The sequence below is a fragment of the Pseudorca crassidens genome, chromosome 2 (assembly GCF_039906515.1).
Source record: "Pseudorca crassidens isolate mPseCra1 chromosome 2, mPseCra1.hap1, whole genome shotgun sequence".
NCBI classification, from domain to species: domain Eukaryota; kingdom Metazoa; phylum Chordata; class Mammalia; order Artiodactyla; family Delphinidae; genus Pseudorca; species Pseudorca crassidens.
Window position 1 is genome coordinate 118,260,453 of NC_090297.1, and position 18,946 is coordinate 118,279,398.

The window sequence follows — 18,946 nt, forward strand, 5'->3', positions numbered from 1 at the left end:
GCTAGTGAGGAAGATACTTAGTAGATCCATTTTTACCAGTAAGGAAACTGAGATACAGAGTTTAAATAAAATGTCCAACACCACACAAATAGTAAGTAATGTAGCCAGGATTCAAACCCAGGCAGTTTGATGTTGGAATCCATGCTCTTAACCATACACTTCTGAGTCTGAACAAGTGCTTATAAAATAGGCATCTCCTCAGAGGAAATGATGTTCTGGATATAAATGGTTATGATATATCTCATATTGCATCAGTCTGCTAGCTCAGATCTTTCAAAACCTTGCCATTAAGAGAGAGGAGGCAATTCCCAGTCTATAATCAACCACCTGTTTTGCCACAAACTACAGTGGCCCTCTATTGCCTCTGAGTATCCTCCCCTGAGAGAAGATTCTCCTTATCTCCACCTCTTAAGTCAAAATAACTCACCTTTCCAGGCATGAGTGGGGCAAGGCTGCAAGTCCTTTACACATTTTGGCAAATGGCTTAGGTCCTCAGCTTTGAGCACAAGTCCTTATCAGCAGAGTAAGTCTTTGAAAACTTCAAATCCGTCTGGGACTGCCTTTTTCTCTGAGGAATATATAGAGGCTCTTTCCCAGCCCTCTGTCACTCTGTGGACCAATCCAGAGCCTAAGAGAAAATTGCAGGCTGGAGAACAGCAGCAATTGTGTGGGAGTTGGAGGCTGGAATCTTTTCTCTGCTGCAGGCGCTGCTGCATTAGGCTTCCAACTGCTCTTATCAGAACACTTACTCTGCCAGGGCAAGGGGAGTCCCTAAACTGTGCACAAATCATTCACGTTTTAGCTCATAATTTTGAACCAACCACAGCAAAGATGTGGGCTTTGTTATGAAGCAGAGGGCCTTGGGCTAGTTCAGATATGTCAAAGTCGTAGATTGTTAGGACTGTAAGGGCCTTTGCAGATCATATAGCCCAACGTTGTTTCACAGTGGAGGAAACAGTGTTAAGAGAAGTTCAGGGGACATGTACATGAGTCCCTATGATGTGCCAGGCACTCAGGTGGATGCTAGGAATTCAAAGAAGAAGGTACTCTCTGCTCTCAAGATCCCCAAACATCATATCAGTACGATATAAGTGAGCAATAGAGGCAGGTCCAGGATATTGTGTTTTCAAGCACCACAAGGGAAGATGTTTTTTGGAGGCAATAACCCCTGAGCTGAGTGATGAAAGAGACAAAATACCTTACATGATTCTATCTACTAGATTTTAGCCCCCAAGTTCCCCTAATTCTATAAGTGGTATTCTGATTGATCTTTATTTGATGACTAGGTTAGGTAATTCTTCGGAGCACCACCCCCACCAAGTCACTCATCCTTGGCTAGATTTGTCATGCTTTCCCCTTCAACATTTTCCTGCTTCCCACCATTCAAGGATTATTTTCACCAAAATTTATTTTATTTGTGTTTCATCCTCTCAGGACCCAAGGGGCTGATAAATTAATATGTAAATGCAAATGCCTAAGGGTAGGCATGAATCCCAGCTAAAAATAAAGAACATCACATAAGCTGTAAGAAAAGCTCTAAATTTGGAATTAAATATGATGCTCATAAAGTTCCTTGTTATTTGAAATTATTTGTTTTAAACTGTTTTAACTGTTGATCAGGAACTGTAAAGTCAATATAGTGTATTATGACCTCGTGCTTTAAATTAAATAAATAGAGGATAATAGGCAAATATCCAATTACATTGCATGAAGAAAGTTAGACATTGTTTTCCGAAATTTTTGCTTTAATTATCCATATATATGTGTGAACATGGTCATTAGATAAACTGTATTTCTAACTATAAATCATAATCAAAAAGACTTGAAAGCTATAGCTCTATACTATACATTTGTTTTAACATCTTTATTGGGGTATAATTGCTTTACAATGGTTTGTTAGTTTCTGCTTTATAACAAAGTGAATCAGTTATACATACACATATGTTCCCATGTCTCTTCCCTATTGCGTCTCCCTCCCTCCCACCCTCCCTATCCCACCCCTCCAGGCGGTCACAAAGCACCGAGCTGATCTCCCTGTGCTATGCGGCTGCTTGCCACAAGCTATCTACCTTACGTTTGTTAGTGTGTATATGTCCATGGCTCTCTCTCGCCCTGTCACATCTCACCCTTTGCCCTCCCCATATCCTCAAGTCTGTTCTCCAGTAGGTCTGTGTCTTTATTCCTGTCTTACCCCTAGGTTCTTCATGACATTTTTTTTTCTTAAATTCCATATATATGTGTTAGCATACGGTATTTGTCTTTTTCTTTCTGACTTACTTCACTCTGTATGAAAGACTCTAGGTCTATCCACCTCATTACAAATAGCTCAATTTCGTTTCTTTTTATGGCTGAGTAATATTCCATTGTATATATGTGCCACATCTTCTTTATTCATTCATCCAATGACGGGCACTTAGGTTGTTTCCATCTCCAGGCTATTGTAAATAGAGCTGCAATGAACATTTTGGTACATGACTCTTTTTGAATTTTGGTTTTCTCAGGGTATATGCCCAGTAGTGGGATTGCTGGGTCATATGGTAGTTCTATTTGTAGTTTTTTAAGGAACCTCCATACTGTTCTCCATAGTGGCTGAACCAATTCACATTCCCACCAGCAGTGCAAGAGGGTTCTCTTTTCTCCACACCCTCTCCAGCATTTACTGTTTCTAGATTTTTTAATGATGGTCATTCTGACTGGTGTGAGATGATACCTCATTGTAGTTTTGATTTGCATTTCTCTAATGATTAATGATGTTGAGCATTCTTTCATGTGTTTGTTGGCAGTCTGTATATCTTCTTTGGAGAAATGTCTATTTAGGTCTTCTGCCCATTTTTGGATTGGATTGTTTGTTTTTTTGTTATTGAGCTGCATGAGCTGCTTATAAATTTTGGAGATTAATCCTTTCTCAGTTGCTTCATTTGCAACTATTTTCTCCCATTCTGAGGGTTGTCTTTTGGTCTTGTTTATGGTTTCCTTTGCTGTGCAAAAGCTTTGAAGTTTCATTAGGTCCCATTTGTTTATTTTTGTTTTTATTTCCATTACTCTAGGAGGTGGGTCAAAAAGGATCTTGCTGTGATTTATGTCACAGAGTGTTCTGCCTCTCTTTTCCTCTAAGAGTTTGATAGTTTCTGGCCTTACATTTAGGTCTTTAATCCATTTTGAGCTTATTTTTGTGTATGGTGTTAGAGAGTGATCTAATATCATACTTTTAAAGGTACCTGTCCAGTTTTCCCAGCACCACTTATCGAAGAGGCTGTCCTTTCTCCACTGTACATTCCTGCCACCTTTATCAAAGATAAGGTGTCCATATGTGCGTGGGTTTATCTCTGGGCTTTCTAACCTCTTCCATTGATCTATCTTTCTGTTTTTGTGCCAGTGCCATACTGTCTTGATTACTGTAGCTTTATAGTATAGTCTGAAGTCAGGGAGCCTGATTCCTCCAGCTCCTTTTTTCGTTCTCAAGATTGCTTTGGCTATTCGGGGTCTTTTGTGTTTCCATACAAATTGCAAAATTTTTTGTTCTAGTTCTGTGAAAAATGCCAGTGGTAGTTGGATAGGGATTGCATTGAATCAATAAATTGCTTTGGGTAGTAGAGTCATTTTCACAATGTTGATTCTTCCAATCCAAGAACATGGTATATCTCTCCATCTATTTGTATCATCTTTAATTTCCTTCATCAGTGTCTTATAATTTTCTGCATACAGGTCTTTTGTCTCCTGAGGTATGTTTATTCCTAGATATTTTATTCTTTTTGTTGCAATGGTAAATGGGAGTGTTTTCTTGATTTCACTTTCAGATTTTTCATCATTAGTATATAGGAATGCCAGAGATTTCTGTGCATTAATTTTGTATCCTACTACTTTACCAAATTGACTGATTAGCTCTAGTAGTTTCCTGGTAGCATATTTAGGATTCTCTATGTATAGTATCATGTCATCTGCAAAGAGTGACAGATTTACTTCTTCCTTTCTGATTTGGATTCCTTTTATTTCCTTTTCTTCTCTGATTGCTGTGGCTAAAACTTCCAAAACTATGTTGAATAAGAGTGGTGAGAGTGGGCAACCTTGTCTTGTTCCTGATCTTAGTGGAAATGCTTTCAGTTTTTCACCATTGAGGATGATGTTGGCTGTGGGCTTGTCACATATGGCCTTTATTATGTTGAGGAAAGTTCCCTCTATGCCTACTTTCTGCAGAGTTTTTATCATAAATGGGTGTTGAACTTTGTCAAAAGCTTTCTCTGCATCTATTGAGATGATCATATGGTTTTTCTCCTTCAATTTGTTAATATGGTTTATCAGATTGATAGATTTGCGTATATTGAAGAATCCTTGCATTCCTGGAATAAACCCCACTTGATCATGGTGTATGATCCTTTTAATGTGCTGTTGGATTCTGTTTGCTAGTATTTTGTTGAGGATTTTTGCATCTATGTTCATCAGTGCTATTGGCCTATAGTTTTCTTTCTTTGTGACATCCGTGTCTGGTTTTGGTATCAAGGTGATGGTGGCCTCGTAGAAGGAATTTGGGAGTGTTCCTCCCTCTGCTATATTTTGGAAGAGTTTGAGAAGGATAGGTGTTAGCTCTTCTCTAAATGTTTGATAGAATTCGCCTGTGAAGCCATCTGGTCCTGGGCTTTTGTTTGTTGGAAGATTTTTAATCACAGTTTCAATTTCAGTGCTTGTGATTGGTCTGTTCATATTTTCTATTTCTTCCTGATTCAGTCTTGGCAGGTTATGCATTTCTAAGAATTTGTCCATTTCTTCCAGACTGTCCATTTTATTGGCATAGAGTTGCTTGTAGTAATCTCTCATGATCTTTTTTATTTCTGCAGTGTCAGTTGTTACTTCTCCTTTTTCATTTCTAATTCTATTGATTTGAGTCTTCTCCCTTTTTTTCTTGATGAGTCTGGCTAGTGGTTTATCTATTTTGTTTATCTTCTCAAAGAACCAGCTTTTAGTTTTATTGCTCTTTGCTATTGTTTCCTTCATTTCTTTTTCATTTATTTCTGATCTGATTTTTATGATTTCTTTCCTTCTGCTAGCTTTGGGTTTTTTTTTTTTGTTCTTCTTTCTCTAATTGCTTGAGGTGCAAGGTTAGGTTGTTTATTCGAGATGTTTCCTGCTTCTTAAGGTGGGCTTGTATTGCTATGAACTTCCCCCTTAGAACTGCTTTTGCTGAGTCCCATAGGTTTTTGGTCGCTGTGTCTCCATTGTCATTTCTTTCTAGGTATTTTTTTATTTCCTCTTTGATTTCTTCAGTGATCACTTCGTTATTAAGTAGTGTATTGTTTAGCCTCCACGTGTTTGTATTTTTTACAGATGTTTTCCTGTAATTGATATCTAGTCTCATGGTGTTGTGGTCGGAAAAGATACTTGATACAATTTCAATTTTCTTAAATTTACCAAGGCTTGATTTGTGACCCAAGATATGATCTATCCTGGAGAATGTTCCATGAGCACTTGAGAAAAATGTGTATTCTGTTGTTTTTGGATGGAGTGTCCTATAAATATCAATTAAGTCCATCTTGTTTAATGTATCATTTAAAGCTTGTGTTTCCTTATTTATTTTCATTTTGGATGATCTGTCCATGGGTGAAAGTGGGGTGTTAAAGTCTCCTACTATGAATGTGTTACTGTCTATTTCCCCTTTTATGGCTGTTAGTATTTGCCTTATGTATTGAGGTGCTCCTGTGTTGGGTGCATAAATATTTACAATTTTTATATCTTCTTCTTGGATCGATCCCTTGATCATTATGTAGTGTCCTTCTTTGTCTCTTCTAATAGTCTTTATTTTAAAGTCTATTTTGTCTGATATGAGAATTGCTACTCCAGCTTTCTTTTGGTTTCCATTTGCCTGGAATATCTTTTTCCATCCCCTTACTTTCAGTCTGTATGTGTCTCTAGGTCTGATGTGGGTCTCTTGTAGACACCATATATATGGGTCTTGTTTTTATATCCATTCAGCCAATCTGTGTCTTTTGGTGGGAGCATTTAGTCCATTTACATTTAAGGTAATTATTGATATGTATGTTCTTATTCCCATTTTCTAAATTGTTTTGGGTTCATTATTATAGGTCTTTTCCTTCTCTTGTGTTTCTTGCCTACAGAAGTTCCTTTAGCATTTGTTGTAAAGCTGGTTTGGTGGTGCTGAACTCTCTCAGCTTTTGCTTGTCTGTAAAGGTTTTAATTTCTCCATCAAATATGAATGAGATCCTTTCTGGGTAGAGTAGTCTTGGTTGCAGGTTTTTCTCCTTCATCACTTTCAGTATTCCTGCCACTCCCTTCTGGCTTGTAGGGTTTCTGCTGAGAGATCAGCTGTTAACCTTATGGGGATTCCCTTGTGTGTTATTTGTTGTTTTTCCCTTGCTGCTTTTAATATGTTTTCTTTGTATTTAATTTTTGACAGTTTGATTAATATGTGTCTTGGTGTATTTCTCCTTGGATTTATCCTGTATGGGACTCTCTGTGCTTCCTGGACTTGATTAACTATTTCCTTTCCCATATTAGGGAAGTTTTCAACTATAATCTCTTCAAATATTTTCTCAGTCCCTTTCTTTTTCTCTTCTTCTTCTGAAACCCCTATAATTTGAATGTTGGTGCATTTAATGTTGTCCCAGAGGTCTCTGAGACTGTCCTCAGTTCTTTTCATTCTTTTTTCTTTATTCTGCTCTGCAGTAGTTATTTCCACTATTTTATCTTCCAGGTCACTTATCCGTTCTTCTGCCTCAGTTATTCTGCTATTGATCCCATCTAGAGTACTTTTAATTTCATTTATTGTGTTGTTCATCATTGTTTGTTTTATCTTTATTTCTTCTAGGTCCTTGTTAACTGTTTCTTGCATTTTTTCCATTCTATTTCCAAGATTTCGGATCATCCTTACTATCATTATTCTGAATTCTTTTTCAGGTAGACTGCCTATTTCCTCTTCATTTGTTAGGTCTGGTGCATTTTTATCTTGCTCCTTCATCTGCTGTGTTTTTCTGTCTTCTCATTTTGCTTATCTTACTTTGTTTGGGGGTCTCCTTTTTGCAGGCTGCAGGTTCTTAGTTCCCATTGTTTTTGATGTCTGTCTCCAGTGGCTAAGGTTGGTTCAGTGGGTTGTGTAGGCTTCCTGGTGGAAGGGACTAGTGCCTGTGTTGTGGTGGATAAGGCTGGATCTTGTCTCTCTAGTGGGCAGGTCCACGTCTGGTGGTGTGTTTTGGGGTGTCTGTGGCCTTATTATGATTTTAGGCAGCCTCTCTGCTAATGGGTGGGGTTGTGTTCCTGTTTTGCTAGTTGTTTGGCATAGGTTGTCCAGCACTGTAGCTTGGCTGGTCGTTGAGTGAAGCTGGGTGCTGGTGTTAAGATGGAGGTCTCTGGGAGATTTTCGCCATTTGATATTATGTGGAGCTGGGAGGTCTCTTGTTGACCAGAGCCCTGACTCCTGGCTGGAGCACCAAGAGCCTTTCATCCACACGGCTCAGAATAAAAGGGAGAAAAAGTAGAGAGAATTAGTAGAAGTAGGAAGAAAGAAAGGAAGAAAGGAGGGAAGGAAGGAAGGAAGGAAGAAAGAAAGAAAGAAAGAAAGAAGCAAAGAAGGAAAGAAGGCAAGAAGGAAAGAAAGGAGGGAGGGAGGGAGGAAGGAAGGAAGGAGGGAAGGAAGGAAAAATGACAGAAAGAAAGAAGATACAGTAAAATAAAATAAAGTATCATAAAATTGAATTAAAAAATAATTATTTAGAAAAAAAAAAAGGGACGGATAGAACCTTAGGACAAATGTTGGAAGCAAAGCTTTACAGACAAAATCTTACACAGAAGCATACACATACACCCTCACAAAAAGAGGTAAAGGGGAAAAAATCATAAATCTTGCTCTCAGAGACCACCTCCTCAATTTGGGATGATTCGTTGTCTAAAGGAGGGAGGGAAGGAAGGAAGGAAGGAAAGAAAGAAAGAAAGAAAGAAAGAAAGAAAGAAAGAAAGAAAGAAAGAAAGAAAGAAAGAAAGAAAAGTATAATAAAGTTATTAAAATTAATTATTAAGAAAAAAATTTAAAAAAAAAAACCATGGACGGATAGAACCCTAGGACAAATGGTGGAAGCAAAACTATACAGACAAGGTCTCACACAGAAGCATACACATACACATTCACAAAAAGAGGAAAAGGGGAAAAAATCATAGATCTTCCTCTCGAAGTCCACCTCCTCAATTTGGGATGACTCGTCTATTCATGTATTCCACAGACGCAGGGTACATCAAGTTGATTGTGGAGCTTTAATCCGCTGCTTCTGAGGCTGCTGGGAGAGATTTCCCTTTCTCTTCTTCGTTCTCACAGCTCACAGGGGCTCAGCTTTGCATTTGGCCCCGCCTCTGCGTGTAGGTCGCTGGAGGGCGTCTGTTTTTTGCTCAGACAGGACGGGGTTAAAGGAGCCGCTGATTCGGGGGCTCTGGCGCACTCAGTCCGGGGGGAGGGAGGGGCACTGCGTGCGGGGCGGGCCTGCAGCGGCAGAGGCCGGCATGACGTTGCACCAGCCTGAGGCCCGCCGTGCATTCTCCCGGGGAAGTTGTCCCTGGATCCCGGGAACCTGGCAGTGGCGGGCTGCACAGGCTCCGCGGAAGAGGGGTGTGGATAGTGACCTGTGCTCGCACACAGGCCCCTTGGTGGCGGCAGCAGCAGCCTTAGCATCTTCCGCCCGTCTCTGGGGTCCGCGCTTTTAGCCGCGGCTCGCGCCCATCTCTGGAGTTCCTTTAAGCAGCGCTCTTAAACCCCTCTCCTCGCGCACCAGGAAACAAAGAGGGAAGAAAAAGTCTCTTGCCTCTTCGGCAGGTGCAGACTTTTCCCCGGACTCCCTCCCGGCTAGCCGTGGTGCACTAACCCCTTCAGGCTATGTTCAAGCCGCCAACCCCAGTCCTCTCCCTGCGCTGCTCCGACCGAAACCCGAGCCTCAGCTCGCAGCCCCGCCCGCCCCGGCGGGTGAGCAGACAAGTCTCTCGGGCTGGTGAGTGCCGGTCAGCACCGATCCTCTGTGCGGGAATCTCCCCCTTTGCCCTCCGCACCCCTGTTGCTGTGCACTCCGCCGTGGTTTCGAAGCTCCCCCCTCCGCCTCTCGCAGTCTCCGCCCGGGAAGGGGCTTCCTAGCGTGTGGAAACTTTTCCTCCTTCACAGCCCTCCCACTGGTGCAGGTGCCGTCCCTATTCTTTTGTCTCTGTTTTTTCTTTTTTTCTTTTGCCCTACCCAGGTACGTGGGGAGTTTCTTGCCTTTTGGGAGGTCTGAGGTCTTCTGCCAGCATTCAGTAGGTGTTCTGTAGGAGTTGTTCCACGTGTAGATGTATTTCTGGTGTATCTGTGGGGAGGAAGGTGATCTCTGCGTCTTACTCTTCTGCCATCTTCAAGGTCCCCCTATACTATACATTTTTTAAAGTAAGGAACCCTGTTGTATTCACCTCTGTACCCCAAGCACTTCATACAACATCAGGCACATAGACATTTATAAAGATTGCTTGAACTAAATGCAACCGTCCAAGTTCTGCTGTTACTGGCTACTTAAAACCAGAAAATCAATGAATCTGAGTGATGGAACACTCAGTTTTCATAGAGATGTAAACCCTGTTGTTGACTATTGAGTCTCATAGTGGGAATATGTGTAAAACAAGCAGAGGAGACTCCTTGGAGCTAGAGCCTAAATTACTGTTTGATACCCAAGGGGCCTTGAGGAGAGAATAATATGGAAAAAAAAATTAATGTAAAACATTGGAGAGTGATGTCTTGCCCAGGGGTGGGGATCAAAGCAGGTTTCTGACTATCCCAGAAGAGTTCATGTGATGGGTGGACCATTCAAAAATCAAGATTCTATCAATCATAGTAAATGATGGACTAGGATGGGCTAGAACCCAAAATGAAAAAGAAAAAAAAAAGCAAACTTCAATAGAAATAAATATTAATCCAGCATATATTTGTTTTAAAAACATCATAAGGATGAGGTAACCAGAGGGGATATAAAAGAGCTTGCTCATTGTATTAGGGTTCTACAGAGAAATTGGCAGAGATTTATTATAAGGAACTGGCTCACATGATTATGGAGGCTGGGAAGTCCCAAGATATGCAGTCAGCAAGCTGAAGACTCAGGAGAGCCAATGGTCTGTGGTCCTAGTCCAAAGGCCTGAGAAGCGGAACCGATGGTATAAGTTCCGGTCTGAAGACAGGAGAAGATCCATGTCCTAGCAAAGACAATCAGGAAGAAAGGATGAATTGTCCCTTCCTCTGCCTTTATATTGTACTCAGACCTTCAATGGATTGGATGAGGCTCACCCATGTTAGGGAGGGCAATCAGGTTTACTTAGTCTTCTGATTCAAATGTTAGTCTCATCCAGAAACACCCTCAAAGACACACCCAGAATAATGCTTGACCAAATATCTGGGTGCCTGGTGGTCCAATCAACTTGACACATAAAATTAACCATCACATACAACTGAACTTACTTACAAAACAGAAATAGAGTCACAGATGTAGAAAACAAAGTTATGGCTACCAGGGGAGAAAGGGGAGGGGAGGGATAAATTGGGAGACTGGGATTGACATATATACACTACTACATATAAAATAGATAACTAATAAGGACCTATTGTATATCACAGGGAACTCTACTCAATACCCTATAAGGACCTATATGGGAAAAGAATCTAAAAAAGAGTAGATATATGTATATGTATAACTGATTCACTTTTCTGTATAGTAGAAACTAAAACAATATTGTAAATCAACTATACTCCAATAAAAGTTAAAGTGGCACATATATACAATGGAATATTACTCAGCCATATAAAAAAACAAAGTCGAGTTATTTGTAGTGAAGTGGATGGACCTAGAGTCTGTCATACAGAGTGAAGTAAATCAGAAAGAGAAAAACAAATACCGTATCCTAACACATATATATGGAATCTAAAAAAAAAAAAAAAAATGGTTCTGAGGAAACTAGGGGCAGGACAGCAATAAAGATGCAGATGTAGAAAATGGACTTGAGGACACAGAGAGTGGGAAGGGTAAGCTGGGAAGAAGTGAGAGAGTGACACTGACATATATACACTACCAAATGTAAAATAGAGAGCTAGTGGGAAGCAGCTGCATAGCCCAGGGAGATCAGCTCAGTGCTTTGTGACCACCTAGAGGGGTCGGATAGAGAGAGTAGGAGGGAGACGCTAGAAGGAGGGGATATGGGGATATATGTATACTTATAGCTGTTCACTTTGTTATACAGCAGAAACTAACAAAACAATGTAAAGCAATTATACTCCAATAAAGATGTTAAAAAAAATTAATCATCACCCTCTAAAATAACTTTGTAGTTCTTTTTAAAACAAACATTTTTTTTTCTCCTCTTCCCTCCTGAACACCTCTCAAAATGATAGTAAATGTATGAAAAAGGTATAAAGCTATAATAACATAGAGAAAGGGAAACAGGCCATCACATTCTGAGTGGTTTCAATCTCTTTATCAGAGGAGGAAAGATGGTTAGGAGTGGTAACTAAGGAAACAAGGGAAAGAATTCAGAGAACACCCTCCAAAAAGCTATCCATTTGCCTTGCAGGAATAACCTCACAGGGGTTCAGACCCAAATGCTAGATACTACAGGGGACAGGAATTAGCTGAGGAGATGGAAATGGTGGGAGTAATGGAAAGTTTTCATCAGATGAAAGGGTCTCCTGCCCACACACCTCTCTCCCCACACACAACTGCTCTGATTCATTTCTAATTCATTTTCTTAGCTAAATCATGTATTGATTTATTTAGCTATTATTAGCAACACGTTTATGGAGACACATTTTACAGCCAGTGATGGCACCACAAGGAGAACGTCCAATCTGGTGACCTCCGGGATGTGTGATGGACGATGAAGAGGCATCACCCACCCACTGATTCATCTCCCTTATTGCTGCTGAGTTTCACCCTCAGGCAAGCTAGGAGCACACCTTACATGTTGCTTGATTTCTTTCTTTCTTTCTGATAAATTTTTAAAATTATATACAAGGTCAATTTTCAGTTCCACCACCCAGAAGTCAACACTGTCAACAAGTTGTGATATTTGCTTCCAGGCTTTTTTTTTTCTTCTTTAAATTAAGCAGCAATAGAACTAAACTTTTAAAAGACCATTCCTATTTCCATTTATTCCCCATTTTCACACACATAATCCCTATTAATACTTTGGTGTGTGTTTGTCTTTCAGATCATTTTTTTAATGCCTTCACATACATTGGATTCATAAAAAGTATATAGTAATAATTTATGTTTTGATTTATATATATGGTAATATAATCTCCATCTTAATTTTTTATTTAAAATTATGCATTCTTGGTTTTTGTTTTTAGCGTGCAGTGTTAGCTAACACTTATGGAACATTTTCTATGAACCAGGAACTTTTAAAAACACTTTTCATACATTTGTATATTTAATATTCACAATAAAACCATGAGATAAGTGGTGTAGTTATCATCATTTTAAAAATGAGGGAACAGTTTGATCTTTTAAATAAAGATGAACTTGTTGAGAGTTAAAAAGCATTGATATTAACACTGCAAGTATGGAGCCTACACTCTACCTCTGGTGTATCTTTTTTAATTGGTGGAGAGAATTTATCATATACATATATAATTGCATTTGTCTACAGACCAGCTGTTGAACATTTAGGTCATTCCCAATTTTTTACTTCTCACAAAAGTACTTCAATTAATGTCACTGTTTATGTCTTCTGGAGCAGTTTATCTACAAAGTATTTCATAAAGCACAATTGCTAGATCATGAGATATAATACTACAAAATTATAAAATAGTTAGACCAATTTAGGTCCCCCCAACAGAAATGTATGACTACATAATTTTCTTCTCATTTTCACCAATATACAACATTTTCCAGGCTTTAATTTTTGCCACTGCCAGGCAAAAAAATATCATTTTGATTTTTGACTTTCTGATCACTGATGAATTCGAGCTTCTGTTCATATTTGTATTGGCCATAGCTGTTCTTTTCTTCCATTTGTTGTATATTCTCATTTATTAAACAATCTTACTATTTTGCTGTTTGGCTTTTCAGTATTGATGTGCAATAATTCTTTATATAAAAAATAAAACTAAAAATGGGATAAGGGGGAAGAAAAAAGGTAGAATTAGATTATTGATTGTTGTATAGGCAATAGGTTAGAGTTAAAGGAGACCAATAAAATCTGATAAGCCAGATAACAACACGTTAAATAAGAAACAGGAGGGGGGGACCTTCAAGATGACAGAGGAGTAAGACGTGGAGATCACCTTCCTCCCCACAAATACATCAGAAATACATCTACATGTGGAACAACTCCTACAGAACACCTACTGAATGCTGGAAAAGGACCTCAGACTTCCCAAAAGGCAAGAAAATCCCCACGTACCTGGGTAGGGCAAAAGAAAAAACAGAGACAAAAGAATAGGGATGGGACCTGCACCTCTGGGAGGGAGTGTGAAGGAGGAAAAGTTTCCACACATGAGGAAGCCCCTTCACTGGCAGAGATGGGGGTGGCAGTGGGGAAGCTTCAGAGCCACAGAGGAGAGCGCAGCAACAGGGGTGCAGAGGGCAAAGCAGAGAGATTCCTGCACAGAGGATCAGTGCTGACCAGCACTCACCAGCCCGAGAGGCTTGTCTGCTCACCCGCCGGGGCGGGCGGGGTCTGGGAGCTGAGGCTCAGGCTTCGGAGGTCAGACCCCAGTGAGAGGACTGGGGTTGGCTGTGAGAACACAGCCTGAAGGGGGCTAGTGCACCACAGCTAGCTGAGAGGGAGTCTGGGAAAAAAGTCTGGAACTGCCTGAGAGGCAAGAAACCATTGTTTTGAGGTGCACGAGGAGAGGGGGTTCAGAGCACCACCTAAACGAGCTCCAGAGACTGGCGCAAGCCACGGCTATAAGCATGGACCCCAGGGACGGGCATGAAATGCTGAGGCTGCTGCTGCAGCCACCAAGAATCCTGTGTATAAGCACAGGTCACTATCCACACCTCCCCTCCTAGGAGCCTGTGCAGCCTGCCACTGACAGGGTCCCGTGATCCAGGGACAACTTCCCAGGGAGAACACACGACATGTTTCAGGCTGATGCAACATTACACTGGCCTCTGCCACTGCAGGCTCACCCTGCTTTCTGTGCCCCTCCCTCCCCCCGGTCTGAGTGATCCAAAGCCCCCTAATCAGTGACTCCTTTAATCCCCTCTTGTCTGGGCAAGGAACAGAAGGCAGAGGGTAACTGACCCACAGAGTGGGGCCAAATCCAAAGCTGAACCCCAGAAGCTGTGCAAACAAAGAAGAGAAAGGGAAATTTCTCCCAGCAGCCTCAGGAGCAGTGGATTAAATCTCCACAGTCAACTTGATGTACCCTGAATCTGTGGAATACCTGAATAGACAATAAATCATCCCAAAATTGAGGCGGTGGACTTTGAGAGCACCTGTAGACTTCGGGTTTGCTTTCTATATTTAATTTGTTTCTGGTTTTAGGTTTATATTAGTTTAGTATTTAGAGCTTATTATCACTGGTAGATTTGTTTATTGATTTGGTTGCTCTCTTCCTTTTATATATATATATATATATATATATATATATATAGTTTTTTCCTTTTTCTCTTTTTGTGAGTTTGTATGTGTATGCTTCTTTGTGTGATTTTGTCTGTATAGCTTTGCTTTCACCATTTGTCCTAGGGTTCTGTTTGTCAATTTTTTTTTTAATATAGTTTTTAGCACTTGTTATCATTGGTAGATTTCCTTTTGGTTTCATTGCTCTCTTCTTTCTTTCTTTTTTAAAATTACTTTTTAATTTTTTAAATAATATTTTAAAAAATTTATTTTAATAACTTTATTTTATTTTATTTTACTTTTCTTTCTTTTTCTCTTTTTTTCCTCCCTTTTTTTCTGAGCTGTGTGGCTGACAGGGAATTTGTACTCCAGCTGGGTGTCAGGCCTGACCCCTTGAGGTGGGAGAGCCGAGTTCAGGACATTGGTCCACCAGAGACCTCCTGGCTCCATGTAATATCAAATGGCAAAAGCTCTCCCAGAGATCTCCATCTCAACACTAAGACCCAGCTTCACTCAACGACCAGCAAGCTCCAGTGCTGGACACCCCATGCCAAACAACTAGCAATACAGGAACACAACCCCATTAGCAGAGAGGCTGCCTAAAATCATAATAAGGTCACAGACATCCCAAAACACACCACCGGAGGTGGACCTGCCCACCAGAAAGACAAGATCCAGCCCTAGTCACCAGAACACAGGCACCTGTCCCCTCTACCAGGAAGCCTACACAACCCACTGAACCAACCTTACCCACTGGGGGAGATATCAAAAACAACAGGAACTATGAACCTACAGTGTGCAAAAAGGAGACCCCAAATGCAGTAAGTTAAGCAAAATGAGAAGACAGACAGATACACAGCAGATGTTGGAGCAAAGTAAAAAACTCCAGACCAAACAAATGAAGAGGAAATAGGCAGTCTACCTGAAAAAGAATTCAGAGTAATGATAGTAAAGATGATCCAAAATCTTGGAAAAAGAATGGAGAAAACACAAGAAACATTTAACAAGAAACTAGAAGAACTAAAGAGCAAACAAACAATGATGAACAACACAATAAATGAAATTAAAAATTCTCTAGAAGGAATCAATAGCAGAACAACTGAGACAGAATAAGGGGTAAGTGACCTGGAAGATAAAATAGTGGAAATAACTACTGCTGAGCAGAATAAAGTAAAAAGAATGAAAAGAATTGAGGACAGTCTCAGAGACCTCTGGGACAATATTGAATGCACCAACATTCAAGTTATAGGGGTCCCAGAAGAAGAAGAGAAAAAGAAAGGGACTGAGAAAATATTTGAAGAGATTAGAGTTGAAAACTTCCCTAACATGGGAAAAGAAATAGTCAATCAAGTCCAGGAAGCAGAGAGTCCCATAGAGGATAAATCCAAGGATAAACTCGCCAAGACACATATTAATCAAACTATCAAAAATTAAATAAAATGAAAAAATATTAAGAGCATCAAGGGAAAAGCAACAAATAGCATACAAGGAAATTCCCATAAGGTTAAAGCTGATTTCTCAGCAGAAACTCTGCAAGCCACAAGGGAGTGGCAGGACATATTTAAAGTGATGAAAGGGAAAAACATAACCAAGATTACTCTACCAGCAAGGATCTCATTCAGATTTGATGAAGAAATTAAAATCTTTACAGACAAGCAAAAGTTAAGAGAATTCAGCACCACCAAACCAGTATTACAACAAATGCTAAAGGAACTTCTCTAGGCAGGAAACAAAAGAGAAGGAAAAGACCCACAATAACAAACTCAAAACAATTAAGAAAATGTTAATAGGAATATACATATTGATAATTTCCTTAAATGTAATGGATTAAATGCTCCAACGAAAAAACACAGACTGGCTAATTGGATACAAAAACAAGACCCATATATATGCTGTCTACAAGAGACCAACTTCAGACCAAGGGACACATACTGACTGAAAGTGAGGGGATAGAAAAAGATATTCTATGCAAATATAAATCAAAGGAAAGCTGGAGTAGCAATTCTCAAATCAGACAGAATAGACTTTAAAATAAAGACAATTATAAGAGACAAAGAAGGACACTACATACTGATCAAGAGAGCAATCCAAGAAGAAGATATAACAATTGTAAATATTTATGCACCTAACAAAGCATCACCTCAATACATAAGGAATATGCTAACAACCATAAAAGGGGACATCGACAGTAACACATTCATAGTAGGGGACATTAACACCCCACTTTCACCAATGGACAGATCATCCAAAATGAAAATAAATAAGGAAACACAAGCTTTAAATAACACATTAAACAAGATGGACTTAATTGATATTTATAGGATATTCCATCCAAAAATAACAAATACACTTTCTTCTCAAGTGCTCATGGAACATTCTCCAGGATAGATCATATCTTGGTCACAAATCAAGCCTTGGTAAATTTAAGAAAATTGAAATCATATCAAGTATCGTTTCTGACCACAATGCTATGAGACTAGATATCAATTACAGGAAAAAAACTGTAAAAAATACAAACCCATGGAGGCTCAACAATATACTACTAAATAATCAAGGGATCACTTTGAAGAAATCAAAGAGGAAATCAAAAAATACCTAGAAACAAATGACAATGAAAACACGATGAGCCAAAACCTATGGGATGCAGCAAAAGCAGTTCTAAGAGGGAAGTTTATAGCAATAAAATCCTACCTTAAGAAACAAGCAATATCTCAAATAAACAATTTAAACTTACACCTAAAAGAAGTAGAGAAAGAAGAACAAAAAATCCCCAAAGTTAGCACAAGGAAATAAATCATTAAAATCAGATCAGAAATAAATGAAAAAGAAATGAAGAAAACAATAACAAAGATCAATAAAACTAGAAGCTGGTTCTTTGAGAAGACAAACAAAATTGACAAACCATTAGCCAGACTCATCAAGAAAAAAAGGGAGAAGACTCAGATCAACAGAATTAGAAACGAAAAAGGAGAAGTAACAACTGACACTGCAGAAATACAAAAAATTGCAAGAGATTACTACAAGCAACTATATGTCAGTAAAACAGACAACCTGGAAGAAATGGACAAATTCTTAGAAAAGCACAACCATCCGAAACTGAACCAGGAAGAAATAGAACATATAGACAGACCAACCACAAGCAGTGAAATTGAAACTGTGATTTAAAATCTTCCAACAAACAAAAACCCAGGACCAGATGGCTTCACAGGCGAAGTCTATCAAACATTTAGAGAAGAGCTAAGACCTACCCTTCTCAAACTCTTCCAAAATATAGCAGAGGGAGGAACATTCCCAAACTCATTCTACAAGGCCACCATCACCCTGATACCTAAACCAGAGAAAGATGTTACAAAAAAAGAAAACTACAGACCAATATCACTGATGAACATAGATGCAAAAATCCTCAACAAATTACTGGCAAACAGAATCCAACAGCCCCTTAAAAGGATCATACACTATGATCAAGTGGGGTTTATCCCAGGAATGCAAGGATTTTTCAATATATGCAAATCAATCAATGTGATAAACCATATTAACAAATTGAAGGAGAAAAACCATATGATCATCTCAATAGATGCAGAAAAAGCTTTTGACAAAATTCAACACCAATTTATGATAAAAACCCTGCAGAAAGTAGGCATAGAGGGAACTTTCCTCAACATAATAAAGGCCATATATGACAAGCCCACAGCCAACATCATCCTCAATGGTGAAAAACTGAAAGCATTTCCACTAAGATCAGGAACAAGGCAAGGTTGCCCACTCTCACCACTCTTATTCAACATAGTTTTGGAAGTTTTAGCCACAGCAATCAGAGAAGAAAAGGAAATAAAAGGAACCCAAATCAGAAAAGAAGAAAGAAGTAAAGCTGTCACTCTTTGCAGATGACATGATACTATACATAGAGAATCCTAAAGATGCTACCAGAAAACTACTAGAGCTAATCAATGAATTTGGTAAATTAGCAGGATACAAAATTAATGCACAGAAATCTCTGGCATTCCTATATACTAATGATGAAAAATCTGAAAGTGAAATCAAGAAAACACTCCCATTTACCATTGCAACAAAAAGAATAAAATATCTAGGAATAAACATACCTCAGGAGACAAAAGACCTGTATGCAGAAAATTATAAGACACTGATGAAGGAAATTAAAGATGATACAAATAGATGGAGAGATATACCATGTTCTTGGATTGGAAGAATCAACATTGTGAAAATGACTCTACTACCCAAAGGAATCTACAGATTCAATGCAATCCCTATCCAACTACCACTGGCAGTTTTCACAGAACTAGAACAAAAAATTTCGCAATTTGTATGGAAACACAAAAGACCCCGAATAGCCAAAGCAATCTTGAGAACGAAAAAAGGAGCTGGA

The 18,946-nt window shown here is 39.3% G+C and overlaps 1 protein-coding gene across 2 annotated transcripts in view; it reads right to left on the bottom strand.

Annotated features, from left to right (window-relative positions):
* RGS5 (regulator of G protein signaling 5) overlaps nucleotides 1–18,946 on the bottom strand; it is an 85,400-nt gene that overhangs the window by 52,218 nt on the left and 14,236 nt on the right. The window contains exon 1 of one of the 2 annotated variants that reach the window (XM_067728483.1): nucleotides 428–568. The exons of the other annotated variant lie outside the window; for it this stretch is intronic. Coding sequence (XP_067584584.1) covers nucleotides 428–471 — 44 coding nt within the window. The 5' untranslated portion in view covers nucleotides 472–568. Of the gene's footprint in view, nucleotides 1–427; nucleotides 569–18,946 lie in introns of those variants that run through there. 2 annotated transcript variants of the gene reach the window in all.